Here is a 16,166-nt window from a genome sequence, read left to right as displayed (position 1 = left end):
ACTCTGGTGTGATCCCAGCTCACAATCTCTGCAGATATCGTCTGAGTCATGTATATAAACTGGAAATCCATCGAAATATCAGCAACCTGCGTACTCTAGCCCAACTCCAGAGAAAAGCTCCAAATTACATTACAAGACACTTTGAGGATTGGTTAGTACCAGCACCACGTTCAAACTATGGGAAACAAAGCCTTAAATACGTAATACCAACACTGTTAAATTACTATAATTCGATCCGATTTGATCTTTTTACATCATCATCCAAGGAACTGAAACTGATGTACATGGTTTCGATGTAATATCCGGTAGCGTTATGTATCTGTGTTTTTTGCATTTGTTTCTTGAGAAACATGTCATTGAAGTTATGTATACAGCTATAATATGTATGTATATGTATGTGCGCATATGTTATGCTGCCTCCCTGCAGAAACAAGGATTGTAGACTCGTCAAGCTGTTGATGTATAGCTTTTTTTTCTACAGTCCCCCCCATCTGTGAATCTACAGGATGGCAAATAAACAATTTCAATTTCAATGTGCCATGCTAATCGCCACTTGTTTCCACTTGTTTACGGTATTGATCGGAAATTCTGTCAGGATGAAAACGAAGATGATTTTGTGTTGTATTCTTTTTCGTTTGTTTTTTACAGAATTAACCGCAGTAGAGTGGCTCTGAGTAAATGGTCGCAACGCCGACAAACGCAAACGCTGCGAGGATACACAAACACGTTCGAGGCAATAATCCACAGCTCACTTTCAGTTCCGGAGGCACCTATACGGCATCGTGGTCACGTGTAATATTGACAAGGCAGTTCGCACGCCAGCGTGGCTCGTAAGAACAGGCGCCATGGGCAATGACGCTAGCGAACACGAAGGCGGTCGGCCAATGACGAAAACTTCTGGCGGACGAACGAAAGGCTCTGTCAATTTTGCCCCAGGTGTCGTCGTGCTGTCATTGTCAGCAGTATACGGCTTCGGGGCTGAGAGGGGCCACGACGTCGAGTCGCGGTGGATCTCACGGAGGTCACGCGTTGCTACGGCAGCCACTGTTCGAACCCTGCCGCCAGCGTCAACCCCCAAGCACGGACGCCGCCGTGCACCTAGTTTTCTCTTCCGGTCTAAATCTATGCACAGTTTTTTTTTCTTTTTTTCTCTATCGTGACTTTTTTTTTCCTCCGCAGAGTGTTCGTTTCTTGCGAAGGAAGAAATAGAGAAAAGTATGCTCCTGCCCACCTCCCTCCCCGACCTCACTGTTCTCCATGCATATCTTATGTCACACGTATACAGGAAGGGACGAGGGGAGGAAAAACCGTAACGTAACACATGCTGAATAGCGTTCGCAACATTGCAGACCACGACCGCTTCTCCTTCGTCAGTATTGCGCCGTTTGTGTTGTTACTACCTCTGCTGCGCATGCTGCAGATTTTAAGCTCGCTGCATTGCTTGCGGATTCGTCGGTTTCGTTCAGACTCTGCACGGTAAAGTAGGAGAAAACGAGAGTACATATTTTATCCTGCTTCGGCAGCGGAGACTCCGAAACGACTGGGCGTAAACCGGTTTATTTCTCCCTAGGCGGGTCCCGGAATGAATTCCCCTACCTTTCCCTCCGTGCCCAGCTTCATTCGCAGGCAAGGCTGTCAGGAAACGGCGCCTGCGACAAACTAACGAATGAAAAGAAAAGCAAGCAAACTTGCAACGGGAACACTCGGCTGTTGTCGTTAACCCTGCAAGCTATAGCTCGAAAGTGCGTGCGGGTGCCCAAATTATTTACATTTCTTCTTTTTTTGTTCTTCTGCCGCGACGTTTCCTTCGTGAGCTTCACCGTGCCCAGTGTCAGGGTTCAAGACAAGTAAACGGTAGGAATCGCAAACGTTTTTGTAGTGCCGACGCCCTCCTTATACAAACTTCGCTCGGGCGTGTTTTTGACGTGTCGTTAAATTGATTCAGAATACAATGCGCGGATATTTTCAAAGCAAAACTGAAAAAAGCAGAGAAAGCAGGTGACGCGCCGAACATTGCGGGTGATGCCGCATCGCTATGCATGCACCCTCCTTCTTCTAAGTACGAACGCCTTGAAGGCGCGCAACAGTTTTATTAAAAGGAGGCCGTTTGACATGTTTAGCTGCGCGAAAAGAGGGGAATCGAAATGAATCAAAAAAGAGCTTGTACCATATCCTCACTCGTGTACGCTCTTTAATTTGCGCGTTCCCGCGCTTGCACTTTTGATCAGTCACGATACGCATTGTTGTTGCTGTTTTTTTCTCTCTGTCAACTTTCCGACGCGGTTTAAGATTCGCGCGATCGCGGCTAATGTTTCAGTCGCGCGCACAGCTTTGGCGACGCCGTGACATCCAGGGGTGGATGCGCCGCGGGGGACCCTCGTGCACATCAGTCTGGGAACAATGGCCGCGGGGCTGCGCTGGCCGCAGGTGCGGCGACGCTGCCGCATTGTGTTTTGGCGAGCCGAAACAGTGTGTACACGCCGGGATACGAGAAGACACGTGGCAGTGCACAAGACATGTCGGGCTTCTTGCGCTTCCCGCGGCTGGTGCGCGAGCGGATATCCGAGCGCCGAAAGCGTCGCCTCCGGGCACGACAGAGGTAGGACGTGTCTCTCTTCGTATTCGCTGCGCCTGCGCGCTTCGGCTGCTCGCACGCGATGCGTCGACCGCGACTGCCGGAAGACGCAACACCCCGAGCTTCGCGAGTGCGACATTTACGGATTAGCCGCGAGGGACAATGGGCAAGCTTATTGTTGGCGCTTCTGTGTGTACCCCCTTCCCGAGTGCGTGACGTAGATGATGGGGTCGACGGTGGGGGCGGAATTTTGCCAGCGGGCGGCGAGCATTGCCCGCGCTAGCACTCGAGCACCGTGCTGTGTGTGCAACACCGACTCCGTGCTCTGTAAGAGACTCTGTGAATGCGCTCAGTGTCCCACCTTCGTGCGCATTTCCAACGCCGCTGCTTGCGTTCCGAGGCACTGGCGTTCTCAGCTGAACCTTGCGCTTGTGTACTTCTCGCTCCTGTGGAGCGCGACTTCAAAGCCATTTTTTTTTTTTTTTGCTCTCCTTGATTGTCTCAATCAGCGCGGTAGAAGTTGCATGTTTATCTTGGTCAGTATACGCCTTGCCTGCAGCATAGAGCACGCATCATGCGCTCTTTGTTATTGTCACTTTATTTATTTTATATTTTTTTTGCGCGCGGTCAGGCGCTAGGAAAAGAGTTTCGATGAAACAGGCCATAAAGCATTCACTTCACTGCAGTCGGCGCGAGGCGTAATCTCGAGCGTACGCAGTCTCTGGGAGCGCGGTTACTGAAAATGCAGAACAGGCAAAAAAAAAAAAAGAAAGAAAGAAAAAGAAAGAAACAATGTAGCGCGAGAATTGTTTACCTCCAGTTTCTGAATCCATTCTCGGCACATTACCGCAAGACTGGAGCCGAGTAGAAGCTTTGACCGCGCGCACAACACTCTCTGTGCGCGCTTCTGTGGTGCATGCGAATCGATTTGGCTCTCGTGGAACGTTCGATCACGAAAGATCGAACGACACAGAACGCCTCGCCCGATAAGGTTTCGTGCATGTGTCTCTGTTGCCCAAGCGTCCGCGAACGTTAATTGCTCCGATTTATTGATTTATCCACTAAGATTTGAGGCTTCACGGGCTAGTTTCTTCATTACCAGTACTTTGCCGCGTGCGCGAAACGCACTAGCGCGCCGTAGACATGACGTGTATTTGACATTATATCAAATAAAAAAGAAGTTGCATAAAATATTTCACCCGCAAGCTGTCTGTATTATGTGCGCATCAAACAGCTGCCTCGTGAAACGCAGCTTGAATGATGTCACCAAGAGCGTGCGAGAGATATATTAGGATCGCTGCAAAACTCGTAAAATGTTTTCTCATTTCCCTGCTTTATCTGGAGACGTAGTATTCAAGCACAATTTATGTTTCGAGCTTATCCTGTTGCGTAATTGATTATATACCGTGTAACATAAACTGGTTAACACGCTGGAATTATGAGCGTTAGAAACACTCAAACAAAGTTCTGCACTATAAAGCGCTAAAATGGACGACCGCAAACGAGTCTGTTGAACTAGCACATTGAATGTGCTACTAAACTGCTGAACTAGCATCATTTATGTCTGATTTACAGATATGTACGTATTACTTATGAAATGTAATTAGGTTACTTAGTGCCGGCAAAAAGGTAACTGGGTATGGTGCTAATTACTTCATTTAAAGGAAATTGTGGATGGAGCAAATACTACTGAAAAAAAAGCAACTCTTTACTTAGAAGTTATCAGCAGTGGTAGGAAAAAGCATGTCCCTGGAGTGTTTAAAGTTACAGTTTGAAGTTAATTTGCAAGTCACGTATTCCAGGAACCAAACACAATTTTAACGTTACCAACAATTATCTAGTCTTTAAAATAGGTGCTTCTTCTACGGGCGTGCAAGGTATTTCAAATAAATAAATTCGAATCGCACAACTTACTCGTCTTCACGGGTAAATAGTCACCGAAAAAAACAAAAACAAGGACAAAGGAGTGAGATCACCATTTTCTTAATGCGCGTCATTGTGGGGATATTGTGGTAAAACTGGTATGATTTCACACTTGTTTTGAATGGCGTTGACAGTTACGCCTTCATAAATGTCTTGCCTATTAAACTGGATTTGCTCAGCTGCGTTATTTGTGCTTCAGTACTTTCGTCAGTAAGAATCATGAAAGCAACTGGCTTTTGCAAGCAGAATCTCTGGCGTTGGAACAATGCAGTTGCGCGCGGGCCCCAAATGTTCTCGTTTAGTTTAGATTCATGCAGTCTCAAAGGCTGATATACGAGATGAGTTTCCGCTATATTTAATTTATTTATTTATGGTATTTATTTATTTATTTATTTATTTATTTATTTATTTATTTATTTATTTATTTATTTATTTATTTATTTATTTATTTATTTATTTATTTATTTATTTATACTATCAATCCCGATAGGGATTACAACAGGAGGAAAAATAGAAACAGGGATTTAGTACAAGGAAAAAAATAAAACATTTACAACCAAAGGTCGCCCAATTTACGGCTGTAAGGCATACAATAAGCTCTGCAAAAGTAAATTGCACAGACAAAATGACATTCGCACGTGACTTACATGAGAACAAAGACAAAAACATAACACTGTTTTGAAATTGGGAGGCTATAGCGAATCGCTTTCAATTAGTTTAGAAAAATGGGCTAAGGATATGCTACTGGTAATGGAGGGGGTCAGGTTATTTGCCTTCTCTGATCGCCAGGGAACAAACGAGAATTTGAGTGCATCTGTATGGAATTTGTGTGAAGCAAGGGTATGGCAGTGTTTCTGGCGGATAGTTCTTGCTGCGGATTGCTTAATATAACGGCACTTGTCTATATTTAGGTGGTACATTTAGTTGGTACATTACCGTTAAGCGTGCCAATTTCGCCCGGTTTTGTTATGGTTAGTAATCCAGCCTTCTTAAGCAGTTCTGTGGGCGAATATGTTCGGTTAACTTTGTTAAAAATGACCCTAAGTGCTTTTCTTTGAACTCCTTCAAACTTGCTGGGGAGTTTTTTTTTTTTTTTTTTCGGAAACTAAGCAGCTAAGGTACGATCTTCGCACAGGCGCCTGAAACAGACGGTCATTAACCTCTTATGGCCATTTTCTTTATTACTGAGAAAAAATTTGACTAGCACTTCGAAATAATTATATGAATAACACTTCGAAATAATAACATCCATCACTAATTTCACACCATTAGTATACCAGCGGGCGAGATGTCTGGGCACTTCTCGAAAAACTGAAAAGCATAGTGGAACACGAAACAGTGTCTTTGTATTCGCACATTTTCGCACTGTACAACCTCTGACCTGGCGCCTGAGGTGTCCCGCACCGTATGGCATGCCTGCAAAATAGTAGTATTGCAGAGGTGGCGACTACAATAGGTGGCATCCTAATTCATTCTTCAGCGACGGTTGAAAGCGATCTCGAAGGCTTTGCTTTTGCAGACTGCATACGCCAGAAGCGATTGCAGGAATCCAAAGCACGTCATGACCGCCATAACTTGGACTCATTTGTGCACCTCAATAGATGCAGCCGTATGAGTATTGTTAGAGTGTGCACCCGCTTTGGAAACCCCTTGTGCAGAATAGAACATTATTTTCTTAGTCAGAGATGGTGACACGCTGACCCGTTTTTTGTTCGATGTACTAGTACACATGACGTCGAAACCAGGATTTATCTGGCTTACGCGTGCCGTTCGGATTTAGAAGCTTGTTTCGACAACCGGCTAGAAGAGGTTCAAATAGAATGTCGGCTGACACATTTTCTTGAAACAATCCTTGCCTGGACTTTCAAGCAGAGAAAGACAGAGTGGCGGCTTGCTTGAAGGGGATTTCTACAGGGCCTCAAAATTTTCTAGCGCGGGAAGTATTTGTGCGCCCTACAAAAGTGCGACTCTGTTCTGTTATTTCAGTGCAACGCGAAAACTATGAATAAATTATGCTTCATCTCATCTCAAACTCACGGGGAGGGCGAGTTTGATCTGCCCGGGCTTTCCACAACATCGCCTTCGCGAGTCCGTCAGTTCAGCGCATTTTATCCTTCAGCTGGCAGGAGGCTTTTCCCCTGACTTGCAATACGATGAGGTGCGTCGTGACCACGTGGGCGTTCTCCGGTGAATTTGTTGATTCTCATACGCCTCTAAGAAGTCGACAGGCAGGAAAGAAGTGGATTTTCTCCCACCGTTTTTCCTTCTGCCCATCCCCCCTCTGTAGTTCGAGACAGCATTCCGGTTACCAAAACAACAGTGGGTGTTCTTATTTTTTTTACGTTTGTTTTCTACTGGGTTCAACCGTTTGCAGCTATACACGTTCTTGCATCCGAAAAGTTACATTTCGAAAGCCCTACGTGGGAGTCAAGCTGCTGCTGTGAGACTAAAAATAGCAATAACGCGGGATGTAAGGAAAGCTGCGGCGGCTTGAAAAAGAGTCCGCGTTGCGGGGGCTATACTTGCTAACAAAGCTCTTCGCGACGCTAGGCTCGCAGTCCATCGTCCGCGAATCGAGCATCAAACAGAAGCTCGAGGGGCAGTCGATGGTCCTCAGACTCAAGTTTGCAGAAAAGTTAAAAAAAATCAGAAAAGAGAGCGACCAAAGAGTTATCCTCGACGTCAGCATTGGTCCCGGCTGGTATACACAGACTCTTCGGTCGGTATACAACCGATGCGTTCCTTCAGGCGACACAATATGGTCGCGAGCCGGCGGCGCGGGTTAACGACGCCGGGACTGTCAACAAATATTGGCGACAGGCTCCGCGATGCGCCGCTTGCTGGGCGCACGGGAAGGCGAGTGAGGGAACGCTTTTTTTTTTTTTTTTTTGTCACGCACGGTGCACCACGCTGCACACACGCACACTAGCCACTATTTGCTCGTTCATTTTCGCGCCCGACCCTTTCTTGCAAACCAACTCCTTAGCTTTTATTTAAAAGGAAGCTTTCTTTGCCGCTGTCACACAATGGGTGTGGAAGCCTTAGATGCATCTAGATATATGTAGTACAGGTGCATGGTGCATATACGCCGCTCCTGGGAGCATCCTCCCCTGGGCAAGCCACAGACGTCATCTTCGCTCTCGTGACGTCACCGCATTGTCGTCTCACAGTGGGCCCGGACCTGAAATGGTGTTAACATCTGGGCGTAGCTTTTAACTGGTGCAGTGTGTAAACATAAACGATCCACGAATTGTGTCATGTATAAACTTTCTCGTTCCGCTCAAGTTTACTAGGATAGAAATAACCGTTTTCATCGCAAGGATATTGGGACAATTTTTCAACGAGCTCGGCACGGCCTCAGTTCTTACTTATATGCACAGTGACTCCAAAATCCAGTCTCACACACGGACGCGCGAGTTGTGTGTGTGACGAATTAAAATTGTGAGGCTTCACTTCGTGAAACTGCCCAGTGAGTTACGAAAGACGCCGTATATATAGTGGTGGGCTCTAGATTAATTTTGACTATCACGGGTTCTTTAACGTGCGCTTAAATATATACGTTGTTCTCGTCTTACGCGCTGTCTCCCCGCCCATATGCAACACCAACTAGCCCAACGTCGATCACTTACGCACGAGTGGTTTTTGCGTTTCACCCCCAGCGGAATGCGGTCGCCGCCCGGCTGGGAATCGAACCCACGCCCTCGTGCTGATGACCAGAATGCCGTAGCCATTGGGTCACAGCAGCGTGCGTGCTGTTACAGCGTCAGTAGTCCGGTGTCAGTGTACTCGTATTTAGTGGCAGCTAAAAGTTAGACGAAAAGAAAAAAATATATGAACCAATTACTACCAACCTTCTTCCGCCTCTGCGTGAATAGAGACGGCAAATCCTGCAGTAGTAAGTGTCTTCGGCGTGGCTTATTACGATTTAACGTAACGCGGGTGCCTTCTTGATATATATATATATATATATATATATATATATGTTAAGAGCCGTTTTTCCAAATTGTTCCAACGATTTTAAGATAGCCAGCAATTGTTTTGTTCCTATCTTGGCGTACGTTTCCTTGCCATAATCATATATGCAATTCGCGAAGCTGACATAAAAAAAGAAGAAAAAAAAAGAACATTTTCGAGGCTGGACCTTAATCTTCGGTGATACAAAAACAAAACAGAAAAAAGAGGAAAGAAAAAATGTTTTAAGCACCTGGGCTTGCAATACTCTACAATAACAATACATTGAGAAGTGAGCATACATGCACGTGGGCAATAGTATATGTACGTTAGAGTGGTCTTTAAAAAATCGAGCAGTATAATTTTCATTTAAGAAGGAGACAAGTATTTGTATGACTATATTTGAAAGGGCACTCAGTGTTGTCAGCATCGCTGAGGAGAAGAAAAATTACCCAGGGGAGCTTAATGGACTTTTCCAATTCTCCCGCGAAAGTAAAGTGTGCTTAAAAGGTTCGCGGAAAATTTGCAACCACCGAACGAGCCGGCGCTGATGAAGCACTTTTCAACTGTCGCCACATCGTGGGCTTTCTGCGGCCTTCCCTGCTAAGATTCTTTTGTTGTCCTGAAAAATTGGCCGACGAGTGCGCACTGTTCGCGACGTATAGCAGTTCGCGCATGCATCCAGAACGCTGCGAAGCTTATCTGCTTATTGCTATTTCTTACCTTACAGCTGCATTTCAAACTTGATGTCATATTGCTCCTTAACAATATTGTTCAAATGAGAACCGTGTAAGTGAGGTTTGTTGAATTCTTGCAACAAGCGAACGGCAGTGATTCGTTACGGTTCGTATTTTTAGCGTTGCTCAATCAAGGAGCCGTAATGCAAATGGTAAACCTAACCCCTAAAAGTCGTGGCCTATTCACAGTGGTTGTCGGCAACTTGTTGCTGAGGCGGATTCACAAAGGCGGGAGAGCTCTGTCGCCGGTCCATACATGCCTTCTTGCATTACGTTTCAGGATCACTAAGCGCGAAAACGTATGTGCAGCTTACTGATGCTGTTTTGCTACTATGCAAACAGCATACGGCATTAGGAAGGCACAGCTTGTGATGCTACAGCTATTCAGATTTAGTGAGTCCGCCTAGCGATTCGAGTTGCGAACCGCCGGATCTGCAAGCGATGTGATAGAGTTTTAATGGTACGAACGAGCGGGAGGCTAGGAACTCTTGTTTATGATGTGCTCTTCGAGTACACAATCTAGCGACTACCACGGCCCTATTTCGTGTTTACTAGAGTTCGTCAATGATGAAAGGTATTCCATTTGCCCTAATTATGTTTCCCCCCATTGTTTCTCTTTTTATATTTTCTCTTGCCCTCGCCTGCGTTTAGTACTGATGTTGGGTTAGCCGGCTTTTCAATAACCTGCATTAAAGGTTTTCGTAATTTAATAAATATGCGAATGTTGACAAATCGAGAAATAAAACACAGAAGGCGGGTACACTAGACATGCAGGAATGAGCTCTTGCTACTCGGCACTGGGCTAAAGAAGTAATAAACATTTAGTCCCACTTCTAAACAACAACAACAACAAAAAAAAAAGACATTAAATGCGTTTGCACAAGTACGTGAGTGTTTCTGAAACTGTCACATGTGGATGCAACGAACATCGCTAAACGCTAAAGGTTTCATGCATGCGATCAAGTCCGCTGTTCCACTCTGGGCCCTCCCACAGGCACTGCACATGATGGCGTTCGGTGATCGATTGGAGGCAGCGGCATAGAAGCTGATATAATGTTTTTCGCGCCAAACCTGAAGCCGTGTCGGGGTTCTGTTAAGGAATGTTGAATCATTCGTTAAAAGCTACCCACCACCGACGTACCACAAAATAGTCGCCTTGCAACGGCAAGTTTCGCTTGGTTTAAATACTATAAGCAATATTCGAGTGAATTACTATTTTAGTTCCGCAAAATAATAATAATAATAATAATAATAATAATAATAATAATAATAATAATAATAATAATAATAATAATAATAATAATAATAATAATAATAATAATAATAATAATAATAATAATTTTTAAAAAGGCTTTCAACCAGACTCTTGACGTCAACATAATGCTTTTTCGTCGGGATTATGCGACCTTGGTAGATGTAATGTCTCGCACAACCGCGGAAGAGACATCCAGCGGCAAGTGCATCAAGCATTTCAGCCGCTCTGCGCACGCACCTCTTTAAGTTCACTTGGCGCACTTCTTAAGCTCGTCACTCAGTTCACGCATTCGATACGCGGAGCGATACACAGAAAAGAAATACCGAGCCCCCGCTGAACCCCGCTGCTGCAATGGCAAGCGCCCGTTTTCGTCGGGGACAATAGCACCTTTCTGGCACATCAAGCAACCTCGCGAGAAAGCCCCGCGTTCCGCGGGGAGCGACAGAACGTTCCTTGTCCTGTGTGTTGGTCATCTGGACGGCGAGAACGACCCCGCACGCTATTGTCGGCATCAACGTCGCCCGCATCCATAAAAAGCGCTCGTAGCCTTTGATCTCGGTCTTTGATGTGGGACCTAAAGACAACCACGCCGGTGAAGGAAGTACTTGGGATGAGTGAAGTGCGCGAGACCGAGGTTAGTAGGGGCGCAGTGAAGTAGAAAAGCAAGTGAATAACCAAAACTGGCGCGCGCGGACGCGAGTGCAGCTCTTTCGGAACAGAGGATGGCGACCAAAACCAAAATACCGGTCGTAAGGAACCACGAAACCGCAAAAAGAAGTAAAACATTGGGCTCCAATCCACGCTGTGAAAGTGGTTGGTTGGCGAAGCTTGTGGTATCACCTTATCCGATAGACCAATGTGATGTCGCCTTAAAGTGGCTCCTAACTAGACTGAGCACGACGCCGTTGTGCAAATTGAAGTTGCTGTTCCCGTCGCTACTTAGCCTGGCTAAGTCTAGATAAGCATAGTTGGGACTACTTAAGCTTATTCAGTCATCGATAAGCAATTGATAGCCAATCAATAGCTAATCAATAGTCGATAAATAATCAATAAATTCTGGAAAATGCTGGGGATGACTTGGTAGTGCCTAGTCTAGCCCAAATACGTGGCCAATACCTTGCGATAGCCAATCAACATCCAATCAATAGCTAATCGATAGTCGATCAATAATCAATAAATTCCGGAAAATGCTGGGGATGATTTATAGTGCTTAGCCTAGCCCAAATGCTTTGCCAATACCTTGCGATAGCCAATCGATATCTAATCAATAGCTAATCAATAATCGATCAATAATCAATAAATTCCGGGAAATGCTGGGGATGACTTGGTACTGCTTAGCCTACCCCAAAAGCCAGGACTAGCTAGGTGCCCATCAGCTCCGCTGTTTCTTTAGCATTGCGCCTCAAGTGCAAGCTACGCAAAATTTTTTAATATGTGTAAAATTAATATTCGTCGATGTCGTTTTACCGCCCAGCGAGTTTCTAGTAAACAACCGAGCAGGAAATGTGTCGCTAGTGTCTATGCGGCTTTCTTTTGCGGCGATTTCAACCGCCATTTAAATGATACGAAGTATATATGGATTTGCCTAAACTCCATCCTTCTGGCTTCATACACAGCCGTAACTGCACTTACGTTAACATTCTTGATGCTAATTATTTATTTAAAAATTGTTTATGCAAGTGATCAGTGCCACTTCGACTCCAATTTATACAATTTTATGGTTTTCAGGACATAAAAAAAGGGAAAAGGCAATTGTTTAGAAGCAGGAGAGGAAAACAAAACAGTAGGCCTTTTGAGTCTTACAAAATGTCGTATAGATTTAGCGGCACATATAGTCGGAATTGGCGTAATTTATTTCTAACCTACAAATTACAATTGGAAATTAATTAAATGTAAACGTAAAACATTTGGTTGCTCTAAACAAAATTGTAACAACAGTAAAGCAGCTATGTTTCTCAACGGATCGGGAAACGTATGTTTTCTCAACGGATTCATGTCCGATCACTGAGAAACACGTTCACATGGTGTAAATTTAGAAGCAACGTGTTGCATTAGAAATCAGGTGTGTGTGTGTGTGTGTGTGTGTGTGTGTGTGTGTGTGTGTGTGTGTGTGTGTGTGTGTGTGTGTGTGTGTGTGTGTGTGTGTGTGTGTGTGTGTGTGTGTGTGTGTGTGTGTGTGTGTGTGTGTGTGTGTGTGTGTGTGTGTGTGTGTGTGTGTGTGTGTGTGTGTGTGTGTGTGTGTGTGTGTGTTTGTGTGTGTGTGTGTGTGTGTGTGTGTGTGTGTGTGTATTGGAAAGGGAACAACTTCTACATTGTCTAACTTTACATGGTTTCCTGGATCGGCGCTCTTCATTCGGCTGGACATTCGCTAACACTTGGGAGGCAGGCAAAAAAAGAAGCTGCGCTGTAATTAGGCGCTTGAAGGTGAATATTTGTATTGCTGGCGATATTTAAGTACCGTTTCTTCTTTCATAACGGAATTCCGCAGGGCACAAATCTGGTTACCGGCATACCGGCATGCAGGGCATGTACAGATAAGCTGTCTCGTTGGCATCGCGACCGTCGTTCCATCGTCTACTCGGCGAGAAGCACACTGACTCACGCCAGACCTCTCACCCCAACCACGTCTCTGCTGATCATCGGGTTTTAGGTTAGAAATGCCGTTGACCACCAACGACCATGGAAAGTGACCGACGATATCGCTTAAAAAAGTGGTTCGCTGACTTTACCATAGAGACCGTCAGTTGTTGAATGGGAATGGAATATTGGGGAAATTATTTCTGTTAAGGGGTGATGCCACAGTTTTTTTAAAGGTCGTTGTAGGTACTAACTAGTTATCACAACATCTACTACCTTTAGTGTAACTGCACTTGGTAACGGTAGAGTTGGTAACATTTCTGACTAAACAAGGTAATCACTGTTACTAATGGGACACAGCTACCAATTCCAAATGTAGTTAGCCCCACTCGATACAATGTTTCTAGCGGGAAACGTCTTTCTCGAACCCACTCTGGAATATGCCGGAGTAGGTCCAATAAATGTTTTATAGGCTAGAAACATTGTACCCGGTGGGCTTACTCCATTTGGAATTAGTAGGTGAAACTCATTAGTAACAGTGATTACCTTGTTTAGTCAAAAAATGTTACCAAGTGTACCATAACCGGACGCAATTATATTAAGGTAGTGAATGTTGTGACAACATTTAGTAATCTTAAAGACCTCTTTTAACAGCGGAGCTGTTTAAAGGGCAACTCCGGCGATTTTTCGATGTCAACGGATGTCGATGAAATTCGCTGGGCCTGTTCCTCTGAATACCTCCGCCGTGTCCTAAAAAAAGCAGGCTTGAGAGTTGCACAGATTTTTTACAAATGAATTTAATTTATTGCCTCGAGCATCCTACCTTACCTCCTCCTCAGTTATAGGCCACATTGTGTATGACGTCAGGAATAGTCCACGCAGAGCATGCCGGGATCATGCAGACGACAGCGACGAGAGTGTGAAGGAGTCGACGATCGTGAGCTAGTGCTTGGCGTGAGATGTTGCTGTCGCGAGAAGTTGCATTCCCTGTGGACGGGCAAGGCATGCGGGGTGGCAAGCGGTGTTGCGTTGTTGGCTGCACGAACTTCAGCCTTCGCCATCCGCAAACACAGTTTGAGCCGATGCCGATCGCGTTCAGCCGAGGTTAAGCCTATCACAGTGGCCGAGTTCGTGCGTCTGCTGCTGGCGGACCAGATCCACTGATATGAAGCTAATTAAGCTATTAGGATGAGGAAAGCTGCTTCTGAAGTCAAGTTTTGACCATACGTATTTGAAATAAACCATTCCTCATTTCGTACAGTGCACACGCAAAAAGCTAGAAGTGACAACACGACGCGCAATCAACATCCGTATACACTGCTGTTCTCGAATGCGGCCAGTCGCACTCGCTGGCGCTTCCCTAAATGAAATGTGACTACGCGAATGCATGAGTGTATTATTACCTATTGTTATGCTGACTCATTATTTAGCTTACGAGGTGCACTGTTTGCCTCGTATCCCAAATGGGCAGCAAGCGGAGGCCCCTTCAATACAGCATGCGTAAACAACCGTCTCGTTCAGCTGCCAACGATGTCATACTTCATGACATCGGCGTTTCCGCGAGAAAACTATACGTTCTCTAAATGAACGATCATACGCGCAATGTCCTAATCTATGTCTACTTTACGGAACACTAATTGTGTGCATGAAGAGAATACGAAGAATGATAAGCAGGCTGCACAACGCTTCCCTACTACGGTCTCCCGCTCGCTGTTTTCGAAGGTGTGTGGTCGCACGTATCAGCGCGACCCAGAGTGATGTAACGGTGCTTACATGCACAAAATTTACGTGTTTTGATATGTTCTGACATTAATTGATGTCACCGATGAGCGGCTATCTCAAGCGAACGACGTACCAGTGGTCGCTGTACCTGCCAATGTAAACAAATGCACCGGTCGGTGCTTTGGACTGTCAGCGGCGTTCTTGTGGGATACAAATGCGGAAAGTCGTGCTCCACATCTTATAGTGAGCATGCGAAGCGGTTCCCTGAGAGGGGTAAAACACCTAAAATAGCAAGCAGCACGTATATCAGTGGTTAGGGCTACCCTTGGTCTTCATGTCGCAGCGCGATATGTTGCGCATGGGTGCTGGCTCTAGTGGTGGAGGACGGCGATTCGTGGCTGTTGAATTCTTATGAATCATAACTGTCACTGTTTGACAGATCCGAATAGGTGGTGCAGCTTGCAATGTAACCCGAAGGTCCCCGAAAGTCCGGCGCGGTCACGAATAAGCTGAGCGTCTGCTCTTCGCCGGTTTTGTTCGCCCCGCGGGCGAGACCGGCATGCGTTGCGCGCCTTCCCCGCCGGGGATACATTCGTGACGTCAGACGCAGAGGTTCGCTTGGCTGCTTGCTCAGGTTTCGGTTTCGTTTTTGCGCTTTTTTGCTTATTTAAAATTATTTTCGAATTTGCGGAACATTTCTCCTTTCAGGTGCGTCACAGGAGGGTCTCGGGAAGCTAAATATTTTATTAGCTCGACATGGTCAAAAAATTGCCGGAGTTGCCCTTTAAGCTCTTGGTTAGGCCACGTAGTGCGAACAAAAACAGTGGGCCGATCATGGAGGTAGTGCAGAAAGGGTCCAAGCGCACTGGCACATACCCCTGGGGACTAGCGAAGCTGTTTAAACTCGTTGATGGTCCGTCGAATGTACGCCGCACAACCTCCACCTGGCGATGACGTCACCATGCGTCGCCTAGCAACGCTTCGCCCCAGCTGCGCCGACCGCGCCGAGCCTCGTCACAGCTGCGTGAACCCGTGACGTCATCGCGCGCGCCGCATCGCTTCGCCTTAGTATGGTGGCTAGAAAGCCACCATAGCCTTAGCCTTGCCGAGGCATGACGTCACCGCGCTGTGCGGAGTGGTTGCTGCGGCTGCGCAGACACGGAGCTAAGCCGTGACGTCACTGCGCCGACCCACGGGATATATAGCTCCGCGTCGCCGCCGCCGCAACACCAAAGCCCCGCCGTCTCCGCGCTGAGTACATCGCCGCGAAGATGGGGCGGCCGAAGAGCGTCACTCCCGAAGCAGAAGAAGCGCGTGGTGAAAGCCGCCGAGCCGCTATTCGAGAGCGAGTGAGATGACTTCGGTCAGACCTTGAGTATCGCGCTGCCGAAGCGATTCGCAAAATATCCGGAGTTACGAGCCCGCG

General features: G+C 46.1%; 1 protein-coding gene across 1 annotated transcript in view; it reads left to right on the top strand.

Annotated features, from left to right (window-relative positions):
- Positions 1-2,414: 2,414 nt before the first annotated feature.
- Positions 2,415-16,166, top strand: part of LOC119432968 (voltage-dependent calcium channel type A subunit alpha-1) — a 472,601-nt gene continuing 458,849 nt past the window's right edge. Inside the window, exon 1 of the mRNA XM_049671300.1 lies at positions 2,415-2,599. Coding sequence (XP_049527257.1) covers positions 2,517-2,599 — 83 coding nt within the window. The 5' untranslated portion in view covers positions 2,415-2,516. The remainder of the gene's footprint in view (positions 2,600-16,166) is intronic.

Source organism: Dermacentor silvarum, chromosome 1 (genome assembly GCF_013339745.2).
Source record: "Dermacentor silvarum isolate Dsil-2018 chromosome 1, BIME_Dsil_1.4, whole genome shotgun sequence".
Classification (NCBI taxonomy): domain Eukaryota; kingdom Metazoa; phylum Arthropoda; class Arachnida; order Ixodida; family Ixodidae; genus Dermacentor; species Dermacentor silvarum.
Note: the sequence above shows the minus strand (reverse complement) of the source record. Positions and strands in the feature narration are given on the sequence as shown.